Source organism: Micropterus dolomieu, linkage group LG19 (genome assembly GCF_021292245.1).
Source record: "Micropterus dolomieu isolate WLL.071019.BEF.003 ecotype Adirondacks linkage group LG19, ASM2129224v1, whole genome shotgun sequence".
Taxonomy (NCBI): domain Eukaryota; kingdom Metazoa; phylum Chordata; class Actinopteri; order Centrarchiformes; family Centrarchidae; genus Micropterus; species Micropterus dolomieu.
In genome coordinates this window covers 20,059,904-20,079,183 of record NC_060168.1, presented here as the reverse complement: position 1 = coordinate 20,079,183, position 19,280 = coordinate 20,059,904, and the positions used below count along the sequence as shown (strand labels likewise).

The 19,280-nt window shown below is 42.2% G+C and overlaps 1 protein-coding gene across 5 annotated transcripts in view; it reads left to right on the top strand.

Moving 5' to 3' along the window:
• Positions 1-19,280, top strand: part of dlg3 (discs, large homolog 3 (Drosophila)) — an 88,218-nt gene that overhangs the window by 60,523 nt on the left and 8,415 nt on the right. Inside the window, exons 1-7 of one of the 5 annotated variants that reach the window (XM_046029819.1) lie at positions 257-389; positions 1,953-2,097; positions 4,307-4,451; positions 5,273-5,398; positions 10,991-11,147; positions 11,647-11,749; positions 18,591-18,705. In XM_046029819.1, coding sequence (XP_045885775.1) covers positions 2,022-2,097; positions 4,307-4,451; positions 5,273-5,398; positions 10,991-11,147; positions 11,647-11,749; positions 18,591-18,705 — 722 coding nt within the window. In that variant the 5' untranslated portion in view covers positions 257-389; positions 1,953-2,021. Of the gene's footprint in view, positions 1-256; positions 390-1,952; positions 2,098-4,288; positions 4,452-5,272; positions 5,399-10,990; positions 11,148-11,646; positions 11,750-13,298; positions 13,724-18,590; positions 18,706-19,280 lie in introns of those variants that run through there. The other 4 variants (XM_046029818.1, XM_046029820.1, XM_046029822.1 and 1 more) reach the window with 4 other exon arrangements.

The window sequence follows — 19,280 nt, the reverse complement described above, 5'->3', positions numbered from 1 at the left end:
ATATATATATATATATATATATATATATATATATACGTTTATTGTCATTCAAGCTTCTTGAAGATGAATGCAATAATGCTGATTGACCACTACACACTTTTTAGCGTAAAAGACCACAGCTTCAAGGCAATATTTACTAAGAAGTGAACAATTCAGCATAGAAGATGCAGCCCCAGACACAGAATATATTGAAAATGTGTAGAATCAGATGTGTACAAATTGACTGTCTGACTGTGTGTATTATTCAACCAGGGCTTGGATTCAGTATCGCTGGAGGGATCGGCAACCAACATATCCCAGGAGACAACAGCATCTATATTACCAAGATCATAGAAGGAGGAGCTGCCCAAAAAGACGGACGGCTGCAGACTGGAGACCGCCTGCTAGCTGTATGAGGCTCCCTCTGACTCATTCACACATTGAGTGTTCAAATCAAAATGAATTCATTTTAGGTGTTAATGCGAGTCAAACAAAAATCAGCTATAGTCTTTGGTACTGCTTACACCCACCGCTTCAGCTGAGCAGGTATGTGCTCCATGTAGATGACTAACTGTTTATGGACATGTTAAGTACACTACATTATTTGGCTGGTTGCCCCAACCTGTCATTTTAAGCTAGGCGAGACAGACATCGTTTATGACTTTGCAGATGATAGATACTCTTCCATTTGTGCTGTTACGTGTGGCAATAAAAAGGCCCATCAGCTATGAGTAAGAAATTTTGCTATATATCAAAAAAGAAATCACTAATTGCTACAGTGTCTGCCTATAATAATGCATTTACTGATCATTTTACATAGTTGAAAATACAATAGTAGTCAAAGGTATTTGAAAACTGCATATTGTAGGACATTTCTTTAAATCCTTGTGACTTGTTTGGGACTTTTTATTGCATTAGAAATTACTTACATCCGGTTAGGCAAACCTCTTGAGTTAGGCAGCTGTAGCCAGAATACTACATGTTTTTAACATGCTGTATATAGGCTTGACCTTTCCAGTGCACCTGCTTTTAATAAAGCACACGTTAAAATGTAAATAATTAAAAAACATACCCACTCATTAGAGGCCCATGAAACAGAAAAGTGAATGTGAAAAGTGAAATTCTATTTTGAATAATCTGTTCTTTTTATTAATTTTTTGTTTTGTTTTTTTATTGTATTTCCTCTAATGTGTCATTTCTGCAACTGAAATTGACAGATACTTTTTGCCAGCTGCTATGAGTAAATAAAAATAAATAAGTAAAAAACACACACACTAATTAAAAACCCTATTAGGAACTTGACAGTTTGACAATACAAACTGTATCATTTTGGCAAAATGTCAGTTCACAACAGAGACACGATAAGCTGTTACTCCTCTGACGAATGAGAAACTCACAGACATTTTTGTTGTGTCTTACATTATCAAAAGGCATCTAGATACCGGAAAGACCACAGAAAGAAGTCTGCCAGTCCTGCTGTATGGTGAAAACATGCAGACAGAAGCATTTGTGACACAATTTTACAGTATGGTATCAACTATACTGTCCTCCAGGTGTCTAATTAGAGTGATCAAGATCGAAACAGATTGCAATAATATAAGATGTCAACCAATTCTCCGTTTACATACTGCATATTGCTTGAGATTAAACCAAAACTGCTAAAAATATTGAAAAATGTTCAAAAACTTTTGACTGACAGTATATTTCCAAGGAAAACAGAAACTGTATCTTTAGAGCTTCTACCTACTGCTTTTGACCTCTGTTAACACTGCGCAGCACACCAACTTTTCACTCTGCTGCTGAAATGCACTGAAATCTCATAATACCTTCAAGCTATGATTCATTATTGTGTTGGCTGGTGTGATGGCTGGTGTGATGCCTGATGTTGTCACAGTGCAGAAAAGACACGAGGCATTCAGGTGTTGATACAAGGATTTTTCCTCCTCTCTTTTCTTGACAATCGTCACATTCAGGTGAACAACATCGTGCTACAGGACGTGCGTCATGAGGAGGCAGTGGCTGCGCTGAAGAACACCTCTGATATGGTTTACCTCAAGGTGGCCAAGCCAGGACCTGTGCATCTCAATGACATGTACGCCCCTCCAGACTACTCCAGCAGTACGTATCTACCTCTTGTTGTTCCAGTCGTCCTGCTCATAGTGCAAACACTGTTCACACACTAATGGAAACTACAGTTTATATTCACTAATCCATAAGCTGGCTCCAAAACTAGAACAGGTTTATTTATATAAAATGTATGAGACTAAAATGACATAAAGTAAAGGGTGATTTATTAGTAAAGGTCCATGTTGGAGCATTTTGCACTGGGAATGATCGTCTTATCTTTATCAGAGATGTTTCAGTGGGCCTGCATGAATTTTAGTGTTGGATCATTGTTCTCTCCCCAAAACTGCTATGCCCAGACACCCACATACTGAATGTAGTGAAGGCTTGCACACACACATTCCTACCCACAGCAACAACAAGCGCAGTTCTCTGCCTCCCACTGAGTGTGGATGGTTTCTCACATCCCACCTGCTCATGAGAGCCCACGATCTTGAGCTGCAGCATCTGAAATTTCCACAGAATAGTGATTTAGTATTAGAGGGGGCTATTGAGGGCTTTTTGTATGTTCTAAATGTTTGTAGTTGTTAGGGTTTACGCGAGCCCTTAATGTTAGATGATCTGGACGAGACGTTTGTTTTATGATGCTCAGCTGTCTCTATCAAGAATGTTAATTCATGGGAAAGTGTTTTTTATGCTTGTGATCTGTCTTTTGTGTAAAAGTCCTAGAACTTTTTTTCCTCTTAGGTGGTAAGAGGATTGACAGACAATTTCAGGTGTTACTGAAACATCTCTGTTATTCATCTGTGCTAGTTGACAATTGTGTAAAGATTAGCACAGTCAAGAGTTGTTCTTCTGTTTATAAAAAGCCAATTTCCTAAATGTCATTTTGAGTTTTTAAATGGAAATTCTGGTTTCATACAACATGGGCCTTATTTTTGTTCTTTTGGCCACAATTCCTATTGCTAATAATAGCATTGTTCTCACCAAGTTAATTGCTAAGATCTTGGAACATGAAGACATTGCTAAAAAGAAGTTAGAGATGAGGTAATAAATACAAGCAGTCATACGATGAGACAAGTTTTAAAGAAACCCAAAGATTCTGTAAACTTATTTGAAAGAGAAAATAAAGGCAAATTTATTACCCAAACTGTCAAACATCTACAGCTTACAGGCTGACTTTTCTGGTTCAGCATTGACCTGCTATACTTGCCATAGTTGTGTGTATACAGTTTTCCTGTTCACAGGGACTGTTACTGACATTTTGGGAGCAGAAATTTGAGTTTTTTCGTCTGACCGCTTGTGTTTTTTGCCCAGTCTGACTTTAGTGCTGTCGCTGCCATCCCACATCCCAGCAATTATTTTGGTAACAACAGTGTTACCATAACAGATAGTAATAATGGCAAAACACTGAAAATAAGACCTAAGTTGTTAGAAACTGGAATTTCCTTTAATAGAATAAATGAGGTAGTCATGATACTGTAATATGACTAGAGCCATGCTAACAGCTCTATGAGGCTGTATTTGCACAGCAGTGCTTTGAGCTAAATGTTCACAATGACGATGCTAACATGTTGATGCTAAGCAGGTATAATGTTTGCAATGTTCACCATTTTTTAAAAATGTGTTTAACCTTTATTTAACCAGGAAGAAGCCCATTGAGATATAATCTCTTTTTCAAGGGAGAACTGGCCAAGAAAGGCAGCAAAACAGCATTTAAAACTTACATTGACACACATATGACATTAAAACATTGTATATAGACACCTATATACACTTAAAGTATCGAGCCTATAGGACACATCTACACTCCTTCTTAAGGACCTGCAACCAGGGACTTGAACTCCATAAGTGGTACCAGCACCTTTAACTGTAGAATGTTATTATGGTAACATTTGCTAATTAGCACTAAACATAAAGTACAGTGGGAATGTTATTTGTTTTGCAGGTATTCGGTCATAAACCAAAGTATTGGACAAATTGGAATTCTGATCTGCTTGGTGGTATTATGGGATTACCAAAAGCAGTAGGATTCATCCTCTGGTGACCATAATTGTCTCTACTTGTTGAGATATTTCAGTCTGGATCAAAGAAGTGGGAGGACCGTCGTCCCTATAGACGCATTCAGCTAGCTAAAAAAGTCAGCCCCGTGGATCAGATTTTTTGTTAAGGTAGTGGAGTTGCCAGTCTAATGCTGTGTTCCTGCCGTGCCTGTGTTGTAATCATTCTTTCTTTCCCCCTACTGGCCTGGCCCTCCCTCCAGCCTTCCCCACCATGGTGGACAACCACGTCAGCCACAACTACATGGGGGCAATGGAGCCCAAGCCTGTGTACCCGCCGCCCCAGGTCACCCCGTCCAGGTACTCGCCAGTTCCCCGCCACATGCTGGGGGAGGAAGACTTCACAAGGTAGGTTACAGATCACTTCCTCCATGAATGATTCTCCTCCCATACATTGCACTCATACAGGCTCTATGAGTGTAGATTAGAGTAATCATAGCGCATACAGTAGATTGCTTGTGGATATCAGCTAAAGGCGTTTGCTGTTGTAGTAGTAAGTGAAGAAACATTGCTGTGGACCAAATTGTATAAGATTAAATTACTCAGTCTTTGTATCAGTTGTCCTAAGTTTTGCAGGGTTTGTCTTTGTTCCTTGCAGCCTCCATTTTGTTGCTGTTTTAAGATGTCGTCATTGTACGGTTTACTTTAACGATAAATGTGCGTATTGAATTTAAACTAAAATGTTCAGCTCATCGGGGCCCTGGTGGTGCACGCTGTATTACAGCTTGACAGTATGTGGTGGCTGTGTGCTGACCAAATACTTTGCAGAGAGGTCGCTTGTCAATTCTTGTACTTGTTATGACTGTGTTTTAACCTTTGACCTCCTATCCAAGTACTGGATCAGAAGTAGCGTTCATAGAGGCTTGATTGGAGTGTCCCACGAGGCCTTGAGTCATCTTAACCCACAGCTCTAGGGGGGGAGGCTGTATTCCCCCTGTGTGTGTGTGTGTGTGTGTGTGTGTGTGTGTGACTGCATGCTGGCGTTTATGCGTGTCTGTGTGTTGTGTAGTGAAAGTGTTACTGGATGAGTGTTCGTTATGTGGCCCTGTAATGTCCTTGTACAAGCTGTCTACATGACTTGTATGTGCATTTGTCGCATCCTTGTTGGTATGTGTGCTGTATTTGTGTCCTACACTTGTCCCGTTCACTGTGATTCCTGTACCCCACAGCAGGGCTGAACCTATTTACAGTGTCATCCACAAACCTGGGGACAGCAAGGTGCCCCAGGCCCTCTACAGAGGCTTCTGTCCTTCCCCTGCTCCCTTGTGCCAAGGTCCACTCCCCTTCTCTGGCAGGTACTAATCTAGTCCATCACGCCTTGCTTAGCTAACCCTCCTCTGTATAGCTCAGCATCTGGATCTGGCATCAGACAGGAGTAGGGTTAGAGAGGGATGGAAGCCACCTGCCTCACCAGTATGAGGTATGCTGCGCCACATTTGTGCACAAATTACACAAGCAGAAGAAATAGACTGAGATGGCAATGGACAGAAAAAAAGGAGGTGAAAGAGAGAGGGGGTGACGGGCTGATACACGTGTTGATAGATTATCTTATTTTCAAGTGTAGCTTTTCTACTGTAGCTTTCTATCTCTATGTTTGCATGTAAATGTTTCTCCACCTCATGTCCTACTTTACTGCTTTGTATGCTCATGTATGTTGCTGCTTTTTATGTTTGTACGACATACTCATACAACTCATATGCAATTTCTACTTATTCTTTCATAATTTCACATGGATTGTGCTGAAAAATAAAATACTATAACAGCACACTGACTGTAGAGCTGAGAAGAAATTAGCGTATTAATTCTTGCCCTTTGTGTATGTGTTTTGTTTATTTGCTCTGATTTTCATATTTTAAAAAGATATTCCCAGCAGTCATTATTGGTCCATCAAATTTCTACTAATATGGTCACATTTATGAATTTAAACAATAGGGCCCTGTTTACTGCAGTTTAAAATGGAGTCGTACCTGCTCTTCACAAACACATCTCCACAGGAGTGCAGCTGAAAGGGCTTCACGCTCCCACAAGCTGCTCAATTCCATCTGTCAGGAGGCATCGATAAAACTAAGCCTGTGTCTTGGGCCAAGCTACTTTCACTGGTGGTTATTGCTAAAGACAATAATACACATGATATTTATGGCAACATGTTTTTTTTCACTGTTTGGCATTACCAAATGTGCAAAAGGCCTCCTGTTTGTTGATTTTGTTTCACTTATTTATTTCACTTTGTTATTTCATTATATCCACTTGTCCATCATGTATCACCTCGTGGATGATTGCCCTAATGTTTGTTGTGTTTTTGTTGAACGTAGCTTATATTGTGTACCATATATGTCATGCTCTGCCAACATATGTTTTCCTGTGTGTGTGTGAGTGAGAGTGAGAGAGAGAGAGAGAGAGAAAGAGAGAAGGACAGATTCTGGTCTTGGCGTTTGGCTGTAACTAAAGGCAGGTTTAGACAGAAAGGAGAGTACAGGAGAACGGCCACCCAACGCAAACGCTCTGCTTTGCACCGTTGGAATGTTTTGCCTGCTGCTCTGTGTATGTAAATATAAACACGGAACCTTGCTGTTACCATAAATGTAATGAGAAGTAAGAGCCTGATCCGGTACGGGCCGGCAGACCAGTAGCAACAGACAGTCCTGCAGCTGTCATGATTCATCTGCACACTGGTAAAATCAGGCCATGCACCCAGGTCTTACCCCTCGTCACCCAAGCTGCCAGCACCAATCACACACACATACTGTACCCTGAGACATTTGCTCATAATGTGCTGACACATACGAGCGCACACGCAGATATGCAGGTTTTAATAGCAATGCGCAAATATGACACAGACACATACCTGTCGGTATACATCCTGCACACCAGACAACTTGCAAATCAATGGTGCAAATGAGAATGGCTTACATACTGTGACTGTGTATGCACCTGTTTGCCCCTAGTGTGTTTGGGTGTCATGTCCGCTGTATAATCAGAAAAGGAGTGGCATTATCTCTAAGGACATCATGGCAGACTTGATTCCCAATCACAGCAGATGAGCATCCAGCTGCAGACTGACAGGCAGATAGCGGACACCTCCATCCCATCCAGCCCCGGCAGCTTCCCCATTGGCTCCAACCGCGAGGGCTTATTTTAGATGGATGCTGTAGTAAGCACAGGCTTTCCGCAGAAGTGGAGCAGGCTGGTTGTGAGGAGTGAGTCAGAGCTTGTATCGGTCCTTTGCCCATCTGCACATCCCCCTCAATGGTGTCATCGCAGACACATCCCCCAAACAACCCCTCCCCCTCCTCCATCTGATATTACCCCCGTCTTCTGGAGATATGTCAGTACTGTACATAGCCCCTCTGCATCCTTGTCTCTGTCCATGTTGGACTCGATAAGAGATAAAACATGTGTGTTTAAATGTGCATTGTAGGTGTAAACATGCATGTGCGTAGTGGTGACAGTGTTCAAGATCACTAATCAAAGCAGCTCCCCTCGGCTGGTCCTATCAGGGCTGCAGTTATACACAACAATGCTTCTTGTTAGGCTGCTTTGTTCAGGCAAATCTTGTGTATGTAGAAGCCTGTGGACTGCAGCTGCAGGTGAGCTAATCGGTAACTTAATGTCTCACACACACGCACAAACACAAAACCTTTGACTGGTCAGCGCAAGAATTCAGTATACAATATATCAATAATGAGGAACGTTGACCTTTGGTTGCTGTTTTTAAAACCTTCAAAAGCAAAAGGGGAGTTTAAAATAAAAGTAATCACAGCAGTTTAAGCTAAGTACTCGTCTCAGGTGTTAATCATTCGTCACTCCAATTTTATTCTTAGGCACAGTGAGAGGCATGACTTATCTTAAACTGTCTATCACCTTAGCAGTGAAGACATTTTTTCCCCATGTCAAATTAGCAGAAAATAGCAGGCCACAAAGAAGAGGCAGCCACAGAGAATCTTTGAAATATAAGCAGTGAAAAGGAACATGGAGATAGAGCAGCATTTTAATTTTATCAGTGTACGCCACTATACATAAGCTGATGTGATCCATTTGGGGAAAGGGAGAGATAAAGTGCTCCAAGAGATAGTGTCTGTCTGTGGAAAATGGCGTCCATCTGCAGTGTCCGCCATTAATCAGCCAAGCAGAGCCAATTACTGGGCTGAGTCCAGGGCAGTTTGACCCGCTGAACCCCACAGCCCAGATATCCATCCACAGCTTTAGGACTGAGCTACGACTGCGTCAGCCAAAACACTGAAGCAGACAGGGGAAATATAGCAGTGGGGAAGGTGTGTGTGGGGGGGGGTCTGAATTAGAGAAAAGAGTTGCAGGAGAAATGGCTGGGCAGAGAAAGGGTTTTTTATGCTCTGTAACTGTTTACATTCCTGGCATGGATGAAAAGGCAAAGGGGGGAAGGGAGGGGAGGCAGGTCTTATGATAGGGAGGGAGGACTTGATCCCTGCATTTAAATCTGTAGGAATTCATTCCCATTTTTCATGAAAATGTCCAGGCAGGCCACATCCGATGGAGTGCTTGCAGAAACACATATTCTCCTTCAGAGAGCAGCACCAACTGCTCCCTTTTGGTGAGATAACAAAACAATGCTGGCCTTATTTTATGTGTCCAAATATTCCACAGTAGTCAGGTCACTATGGACCACTAGGACTATGGGGAAGTCAAATCAAAGGCCTGAAAGTCGTGTTCATGAGCTCCTCCGTTGTGTTTACACTGATAAATTAGCAAGGAGCTTCTTGGAATCTGTCTGTCTAGTCTCCAGAGGGCCAGGCTGACAGACAGGAATGCTGGTGTGTTGTATTGGAGTGGGGTGGCGGGGGCTGGACCAGAGGTAGCATCAGAGCAGAGACAAGGGGACAGTACAGTGTGAGGGCAGTTCAAACTTGGATAACCTCCAGTTCGACACATCCACCGAGTCATGATGTTCTTGTCTGTAATGCAGTCCTGGTTATTGCAGATGTGAGCAAGGGGTGATTTTGGCCTCTTCTTGGAGAATTGAACGAATATGATTTGCGTGGGAGCGTTAGGGTTAAGCGTTAAGTATTGCCTTGCTGGTGATGATGGGGAGAGAGCGTTTGTGACAGCCCAAAGAGGAGCTGTTTCCCATCACAGCACACAGGGATGAGATAGGGAACAACAGGCCCCAAACACAGGAGATTCTAAAATTGTAGCCCCTTCTCTCAGTGGAAGGCCAGAAAGGAAGAGGTGTCGAGGAGTAACGCTGAGCTGAGCGATGTGCCATAGCCACAATGTTCACAGTCAACATCTCATCTTCCATGTCGCTGGTGAGGAGCCGCACTGTTAGGAAATGCTCTTTCAGAAGCAAGGACCGGTTCCGGATCCTAAGGTAACCATGGAGATCTGTGCGGCTCGTCGAGCTGGGATGAAAAGCTCAAGATTGAAAGCAAGGTTATTTTTAAGCTTAACTCGTTTGAAGTTAAGTCAGTTGTTGTAAGCATATTTAAAGGCATTTGCCACCTGCTATTTTTATATTTTAAGTTTTCATCTTTTGTGCTGAAATGATCTAAAAGGCTGCAGCAAGAATCTAAAAGCAAGTAAATAATAGAGCAAATGTTTTAGGCTTTGTCAGTACAGTCATATTGAATCTGTCCCTCATTCTGCCTTATAGAAACACTGCTTATAAAGAATATCTTATTTAGTGGTCTTACAAAATACTCTGCCTCTAAGTTCAGTTCATTTCAAATGAACACAGTTTAATAATCAGGTTAAACTTTCTGAAGTCTTTCTATTCTATAGGTACTGTTTTGTTGTTTAGGACTTTCCAATGCTCGAAATTTGGTGGATTGGAGCAATCAACGCTTTTTCCAGTCAGTCATGGGTATAATTCTGAAAGTCTGGAATGCTGCCTCGGCTGCCATCGATAGGAAAATGGTCTTAACAGCAAGTTAGAGCGCAGCCATTAGGGACTGAGTACGAATTGTTCCTGTAGACCGCAGGCTGAGTACTGCGAGAGTAGACCACTAATGGGAACCATGCAGTATTTTCTGTAAGAGAGGAAAATGTGTGTCTCTGCGTGTGGTGTGCCTATGTACGTGCATGTGTGCATGTATGTTTATGTGTGCATTTGTATATAGAGTATGTGAGCACATGCATGTGTTTGTGTGTGCGAGACCAACGGTGGGCTTCCTACAGTGTGTGTGTGTGTGTGTGTAGTTGTGTGTGTGTGTGTGTGTGTGTGTGTGTGTGTGTGTGTGTGTGTGTGTGTTAGCACTCGTGTGAAGTGTGTTCTCAGAGGGCTTTTGCTGGACCATAGCAGCGGTTTGGCCTCCCTAGCATCTTAAAACTGAGGCAGTCTGAATAGCCTGCTGGAGGATGAGTCATAGTGGCTAAAGCTAAAGCAGAGCTTCAGCAGATCCGTCGAGCAGGAGGTGGCTCATTGTGTTTGCGTACATTAATATGAGTGGGTGGCAGTGCCATGCAAAGCAGAAAGTTCTGTAGATAATGCTGCTTGTTTTATTCCATTCATTGTATATATTGCAGAATTGTTTGCAGTGTTATCAGCGTATTCCAAATTATCTTTATTAGCTCTACGATTAGTACATGATTATTACATGGTTAACCATTTTATTCTACTGGTTAAGTGGTCCTATAGATTGATCATTTACATGCTCTATTTTAAGCACTCACTTTCAAATATCTACAAAGAAGGATATGCAGGGCTACTGACTATGGACGCCTAAACTGAATGCACTGGACATTTTGATCATAAACAATGTAAACCGATAGATAATGGTTGATGTCTGAAACAGCTTCTGTGTATGCCTCTGTTTATGCTCTTTCAATTTCAGTTTTGGTCTCTCTCTCTCTGCCCTTCTCTTTTATGCTCTCTTTCCTGCCCTTCACCCTGACGCTGTTACTCTGTTTGGCAGGGAGCCAAGGAAGGTGTTGCTGCACAAGGGCTCCACAGGGCTGGGCTTCAACATCGTTGGTGGGGAGGACGGAGAAGGCATCTTCGTCTCCTTCATCCTGGCAGGAGGGCCAGCTGACCTGAGCGGCGAGCTGAGGAGGGGCGACCGGATTCTCTCAGTCAGTATCTCAACCTCAGGCTTTCCGTTTGCCCACATCAGCAACTCTAATAAGTCTGAGGCAGTTCTCAGAGATTTTCAGCCAACCACCATCAGTGTAACGGTGATAGAATAAAGGTGGCCTAGTGTTTGGAAAGCTAACAAACACTTGCCGTGCTGAAATGTCCTTGAGCAAGACATTAAATCCATAACAACTCCGAGGGAGCTTAGCTTAGCTGGTAAATCAAAAAGTATCCAATAAATTACTTAAAAAAATTAATTATAAATTAGTCATATAATTTTCAAAATACTATAATAAAATAATCTGGTCATATTTAATGTCAGGTCTTTACATATTGAGGGCAAATCTTATCTCCACTGGCTGAAATGAAACCCTCCAGCTTAAGGATAAGCTTTGCTTCATCCAGCTAGACTTGTTTCCACTACAGATAGACAAGAGGCACACCTTTAGGAAAAATCTGGGTTGCCTTTGCTAAAATATTTTTGTCTGTGTGTTGCAGGTGAATGGAGTGAACCTAAGGAATGCCACACATGAGCAGGCGGCTGCAGCACTGAAGAGAGCTGGACAGACTGTCACCATCATAGCTCAGTACAGGCCTGAAGGTAAGGCCATACTGTCTTGTATCATACATGAGTACTTCATGATATTGTGCCAAAATGGCCTTTTAACTCACAGTTTTAATGGGCTGCATTGGAATAAGTTATAATCAAACTAACATTATCTAACTAGATAAGTATTAGATAGATAGATTTCCAAAAGTATTATTGAGCCAGATTAGTCTATTAGGTATTGATTTCAATGCTATTCAGTCCCTACTGACGACCCACCTATCCCTGTCTGTGCGGTGTCGCCTCCCAAGTTCCCATTAAATCTAGTGCAACCAGTACTTATATGCTTGAATAATACTTAATTTGTTTTTACTTATTTGACAATTTTTGTTAGGATTTGAGCACAATATAAACTAAAATATTAAAGCTCTTAAAACTAGATTTGAAACAGGGTCCATCTACAAGACATGGCCACAAAATTTGTAAATAATGCAGGACCTACCATTGTTGACATTGTACAGTGGCGCAAACCCCCTATCAATATTTTAATTAATCATTTTACCAAACTGACAAACAGTGAACCTTCAGGTTCAGCAGTAGCCGGCCTTGAAAAAAGTTTCAAAAATCTCTACTGTGGCTCTGGAGGTAGATTAAAAGTCTAAGAAAATTACGCAGATTATGTCATCAGGGTTATCTTAATTTTGGCTTGGAGACTACATTTATAGCAGAAAACCTGCAAACTGGAGGCATCACGTTTAATAAAGTAGGTCAATATTGTGGGGAAATATTTGCTTTCTTACCCAGAGTTAGAGGAGAACATTGATTGCACCCCTGTGACTGTACGGTAAATATGACAATGCTAGCAGGAGGTTAGCTTAGCTTAGCACAAAGACAGCAAACAGGAAACAGCTAGCCTGGCTCTGTTCAAAGTCTTAAACAATCCACCTTCCAGCACATTTAAAGCTCACAAATTAACATGCTGTATATTGTTTGTTTAATTTGCACAAAAATCAAAGTATAAAAACAACACAGTCAGTGTGAACTTTGGTTGCCACCTTACATTGACAACATGACTCAAAACATAGTCCAGCACATAACCCCCCATGAAACCACTGTTGGTTTATATGCTTCATTTTTGTACAGATTAAACAAACATGATACCATGTGCTTTAGAGCTGCAAGATGTTTTTTTTACAATTGGACACAGCCTGGCTAGCTGTTTCCCCCTATTTACAGTCTTTGTGCTAAGCTAAGATAAGATAAGCAGCTCCTGGCAGCAGCTTCATTTACCCTAGTTGTATCAATCTTCTTATCTAACTTTTAGGTAGGTGTACCTATTCCTTTAAAAACCCGTGGGCATATAAGGGCGCTCTCTCGGTGCCTTGTGGGTAATGTAGGTTTCATAGGTTTTGGAACGTATTGGCTCATTCTCAGCAATAAAAATCAGGATATCTCTGCCTCTGCTGCTTTGATTTTGGCCATTTTTAACCTGTTTCTCACAAGTCCTCCACCTTTACGATAGTGCAATACTAAATCACTGGAATACCCATTTAACGTTGCAATGTAACACCCGATCTACCTGCTCGTAATAATGAGGGCAGCGCCGCTGACAGGCTCGCCTTAACAAGTATTCAGGTTCAGGGGCGGCACTTGTGTTAGCAGGCTGAAGTGTTGAACCAACTGCAAGGCGGGCAAACGAACCGCTGTTGTCCTCCCCTGATCCAACTCCGAGCCGTTCGCCGCTGTTCGTGGACACAAACCCGGACAGCGATGGGACGAAGAGACTGAGCGGAGAGTGCGAGCTCTACCAATATTAGTCAATATTACGACACCGGGGGAAAGTTTGAAAGGGTTGAAAACTGAAGGTGGGAAACTTCCAACTTTTATCTGTCTACCAGCCTGAGTGGATGGGGGATGGGCTCGGATACAACAGCAGCAGAGCAGACGCCGCATGAACTCCCTAATGGCTGGATGAAGAAACAACCGGCTGCTATAGCGAAATAAAAGCCACCGTTTCATTTAATTGAGGTGAGACGAGGAAGGAAGCTCGCGGGAAATATTGATACATTAAAACGGCAACAAACGGAGTCTTTACATTGGAGAGCAGGGTTATCTTGACTGCTAAGTTACTGTACCGAGGTTGTTTGTTGCTCTTCCTAGCTGTAACCTGTTGTTTTACTCTATTAGTAACGCAACATTATAAAAGTGTACGTCCCCCTGCATGTGTGCAATAATTAGCCTTCTTCAAGTGGCAACACAGACTTTAAAGTTGGAAGTGGCTCTCTTTAAATCAGACCTGAAATGATTGAAAAGTTATCATGGCAGGCATGTTATAGCCTCGCCCCTATTCTAGTTAATACAACCACTATTATTGGTAAACCTCTGTCATTACCTGGAATCCGAATTTTTTTCTTGTGCTGCTTTACTGTTATGTAACCTAAACATTTTTTAGGTGGGGAAGCACAGGTGTGGTCAAGCAGGTGTGTGTCAACTTTGCGGTGGTGGTGGCCTCACTGTGAAATCGCCTCTTTAAATTACATCTGTATGTCCCTGCCACACCAGACTTTGGACATACAACCACAAGTCCATATTTATGCTGACTAAATCAGAAGTAATGGCTTGTCAGTTATTTTCTAATGTAATGAGAATGACGCCACTCTTTCTTGTAAATCATAGAGTAGCTGTGCATTACAGCTAGTCTGGCAATTATAATTTTTCTCAGTGTTTTTTGAAATTCTTTGCATGTGTACTTGAGCATGCTGCAGTAATGCTATAACAACAATGGTGAGGATATTGTGAGCTTTAGATGTAGGCTGAGTTCTCAGGTTGGGCTATGACAGGAATGTGAAGGGGCATAAGTTGTAGCATGCTCTCACTTCATATTCCTTTCTCTTTCAATAAAACGCAAGCCTTACATGTGCCGATAACTATCCAAGGTCATTGAAATTGAAGTGGAACAGGATCAGTGAATTGGCACAGGGCTAAGCTAAAGAAAGACTCTGGGCTGAGATCAGAACCAACGACATTACCGTATAGGTTTTTCTTCTGCAACAAAATGTTGATTATAATTCTGCATTCTTGACTATGTGAGTTGATGTTCAGGCAGCATCTTGAATAACGATGTGGTTGGTTAAAGGGGACCTTTTGTTTTCCATACCAAATCATGCTTTTCAGCTCTGCGCCCCCTTTGCAACCCAGCGAAGGGCAGTTATCTTGTTTGTGTACAATGCTTAACTACTCTAAACACACGAGTTGAGTGCTGGCAAATTATTGACTTCCTGCATACCCACTGGTGACCTGAGATCTGTCGCCAGTAATTTGGCTGGCATCATAAAGTGGTGTGTGACATGTCGTTCGTTTGAGCTTGGTGCAGAAGGAACCCCGAGTGAGCTGTACAAGGACAGTCAGGGGGAGGAATGCTAGTTTATGCAGGGCAAACTGCCTAAAGAGTATTCTCTGGGGCCAAGGTCGGGAACCGAGCATCCACAGACCTCTGATGGAAGGCCAGCACTGAAGACTACAAGAAGCCACAGTAGAGCACACATGCTGCAGCAGGAGCCCACCCCCCACTCCCACCCCAACGCTCAGTGGCTCACTGGAGCATCACCACACTCAGCTTGAAGGAATGGAAGTGAGGGGTGTATGTCCACATGCTGCTTTGTCCCACTATCAAGGAGAGTAATTACTCTAAATTCTTTGCATGGAGGGACGGCTGTGGAGGAAATGTTAAACCCAGTGCGCCCTCACAAAACTCACACCAGTGCGCATTACAGAGTTCGTAGGAACAGTTTACCCAGGGTCTACATGTTCCTCCTGCTGTACATTATTAGGGAGGGGGGTTGTGTGTGTCTTCACCAGATCGACTCTCCCTCAGAACATAACACACTCTCACATTACAAGTACATGCCTGCTGTGTTGCATAACTGGATCAAAAGAGAAGCGACCGTCCTCCCCAAAATAAAAAAGCTGTACGACTAATGAGGACACGCAGTGGGAGTGAGAGATACAGAATAGTCCCAGTTTCTATTAGCTGTCTTTTCTTCCTGTGGGTCACTCCTAAAAATATAAGCTAGCTCTTGTGTATTAAGTCCTTTAAGGGACAGAGTTTTAATGTTAATAAATATGGACTGCCATTTCCTAGCATTAAAAACTGTTTGCTGGTTAGTTGGGATGATAATGGAGGATTGATCACTGTAAAAATGGCTTGACTGGTCAAGAATATAATAATCAACATTGCACATATGACTCATTCATAACCAGGTTATGTTCTTAAATAACACTTTCTGTATTTTTTTTGTGTGTGTGTATTTTATGACTCAGAGAATTTACAGGTGTTAATTTCTGAGTCAAATACAACAATTTACGTAGGTTCTACTGTAAAATTAGACCATGCCAACTTTAAAAAGTTCATGAAGTAAAAACATGCATTTGGTATTTTATTTTAATTTTATGTAGAGGCTTTATCTTTCAGTTAAATAGCTAAAAGGAGCGAGTTGACAGGAAATGAAGTGAGTAAGAAATGGGGAATGACGAGCAGCAGAGGTCCCAAACCAAACACAGTGGTCAGGCACCATTTTTCCCCCCCAGGGGGCTTTTAATCATGAATAAATTACTGATAAATTAATGTGGCCAACAGTCAGCTAAGGAAATTGCTAAAATTGGCTTCCCTATTTTTGAGTGATCTGAGGACAGAATACTGCTAGTACAACTGTGATTTCTATTGTGCTCGTTTGTATTAGGCTGTATTTGACCTCCACACAATCCAGGCACACTTCTGAAAGATTTGTTTCTATTGCTGTTGCTCGATATTTGATGCAGCACAAACTGTTGATGCAGAACTTGCATTTCAGCATAATGCATCATTCTCCTGTGGTACCTTTTGTGATATGGTAGTTGATCCTCATTTACCGGTATCACAATGTGTTCTTTTTAAGTACTGGGAGTATCCTTCCTTGTCTGTGTAACAGGTGTACACTTCATATTCTGTTTCATATCATGTGACTTTAAATTTACTAGAAACTGGAAGCACTTCATTATAAAGGAAGTCAGTGCTGCAGGTTGATCAGTTGTTTTTGAGAGATTGATTGTAATGTGTTTTCCTACTCTGTTACGTGGATATTGTGATGTACTATTCATAGGTGATTGTGTTGCAGAATTGCCTCTGATGTCATTGTTATAGACTAGGCACAGCAGTAATTTATGGTTTCATTTATGATTCCCACCCTACAAAGGCTTGAAGCTGGTTGTATTTAGTGCTTGTCTTGCTCTTCTTGAATGTGCACGTTATTTAAATGAATCATGGACATTAGGAATGTGAACAAGCAAAGCATTTAGCTCCACCACCTGTGCTGCTCATAGTACTATATTACTGGCGCAGCACTCAGCCAGCCCTTCAGGTTTGTGTTATTTTGAAGCAGGCCATTAAGACTGCTCTCTCTATTTAGCTACAATTTGTCTTGTCCCTTGACCCCTCCTCTCCCGAGCTGCCATTCTCTCGTGTCTCCTGTGCCTGAGAGCCAAGTGGACTAATCTGAATGGCTGTTTCCGCATGTGCTGTCCCTGTTCTAGGAGTGCTGGGACGTTGCTCTTGGTTACAGGCAGCCAGGCGGTGTCTGGTTACTTCACCTTGCAGCGTCACACTGTTGTATTGTGAGCCAGGGTGGAGAGCTCGCACAAGGCCTGGAGCGGCTTCTGTGTTTGCTTTGAATCTCCTATAGGTTTCGGCACGGGGTTAAAGTTTGCCATCCTGAAGCTTGTTTTTGCACCTGTCTGAAATTGTTCAGGGGCTTGGATTAACTTCAGCTAAATCATCTTTGTAGGCATGGGTGTTTGTTTTTCAAGACTACCTGTAGGCTTGTTCGACAGAATCTGGACTTTGATCTCTTGTTGTTCACGTTACAGGAAGTGTTGCCAGCTATGGATGATTAAGCTCTAAGGTAGGAGTCAACTCCTAAAGGCACAGTAGTAAAAGAAATATTTGGGCTAAATTCTCTTGTACTGGTTATTTTTGTAGGCTAATTATGATCAGGACATAGATATGTTCTGTCATTAGCGCAACTGTATGCCTTCTCACATGCCATTAATAATATGATTCTAGTTTGTCATATACAGGTAAATTCCTGACCACAGCTATGCAACAGGAAACACTTATTAATTCTAACTGCAGTTACTTTCCATTCATCAGCAGCCCTGTGGTCTAAGTAAAAAAAATTGTACAAAAAACATTTATGTGAGTGACAAAATTGGTTGCTCACAGGGCTGCTTTTTTGTGGTCCCAAAGCCTCCTTTGTGTGATCACAGGAGTGACCTAGTCGACGTGTTTTTCTAGGTACATCTGCTCGTCTGTTTATCTAGCCGTGTGCTGTGTGGTGCGGTGGCCTAGCCTGTTCCAGCAGCCCGGGCACAGAGAATGCTGTGCATAGCAGGATAATGAGAGCATTCTTAATGAGGAGGTCCAGGTGGATTCATACATCATCCCTGTGCTCCTGAGCAGCAACTAGATTTACATATCTATGACAAATGGTCATGCATTGGAAACTGTTAGAGGCCTTCCCTTTTTTTTTACAACACTAAAGAGCCCATGTTGAACTTAATTAATCTGTATAATTAATTACCTGACATGAGACATTACTGGATGTGTAAGGCAGATCTGTGATAAACCATCTGTTCCTGGGGTCATTAATCAGCCTAAGGATTCGTTGAACTTTTCTTCTATTCACTCCAGCTGAGACAGAGATCCTAGGGTCCAACACTGTTTTGGCCTCTTTATTCAACATGTTAAATACCACCTTAACCTCTGGTGCATCAACCTTAAAGCCGGGCATGGTATATGCTTAAGGGCCTGTTTTTGGGATGCTGTTGACACAGTTTGTTTTGTTTGTTTCTGCCGATGCAGAGTATAGTCGCTTCGAGTCCAAGATCCACGACCTGAGGGAGCAGATGATGAACAGCAGCATGAGCTCGGGATCAGGCTCCCTGCGTACCAGTGAGAAACGCTCCCTCTATGTCAGGTAAAGCTGGAGCACAACGCACTGACATACACAGTCATGCTCGCACTCACAACATCAAATTCTAAGATCTGTAGCCAAAATAGCCACTCTGACTCTTACGTGATAAACCTCTGCCGGTCTGTGGGGGAGAGTAAAGCCTGAAAGCACATGTTGTCAAAAGCAGTCACACTGTCAGAGTACAGCAGCATGACGTATATCGCATAAATCATATGATAAAACGTGATACTTCACACTGAGCAATTTGTAGGGTAACATTTAATTTAGAGCATTGAGTTGATACCATTTATCACCATCCAAAAGCTGATGGACAGGCATTCTCTGTTGATGTTCTGATGCCACATATGACATTGACCCTACTTTGTGTAATGTAGATTGACAGTGGGGCTTGTCGAAGTGACCTGTGTTATGACACGTTGGGCTGGTTGCCAAACTGGATGGAGGCTCATTTAGGAATTGAAACAGGTGGCATCCTCCTGCTCACATAAACGCAACGAGTCACACAAGGACTCACAGAGATCAAGGTGAAAGGACTGTGATGTAACTCCATAGTCCAAGTGCTTTACCGTATTTCTCCT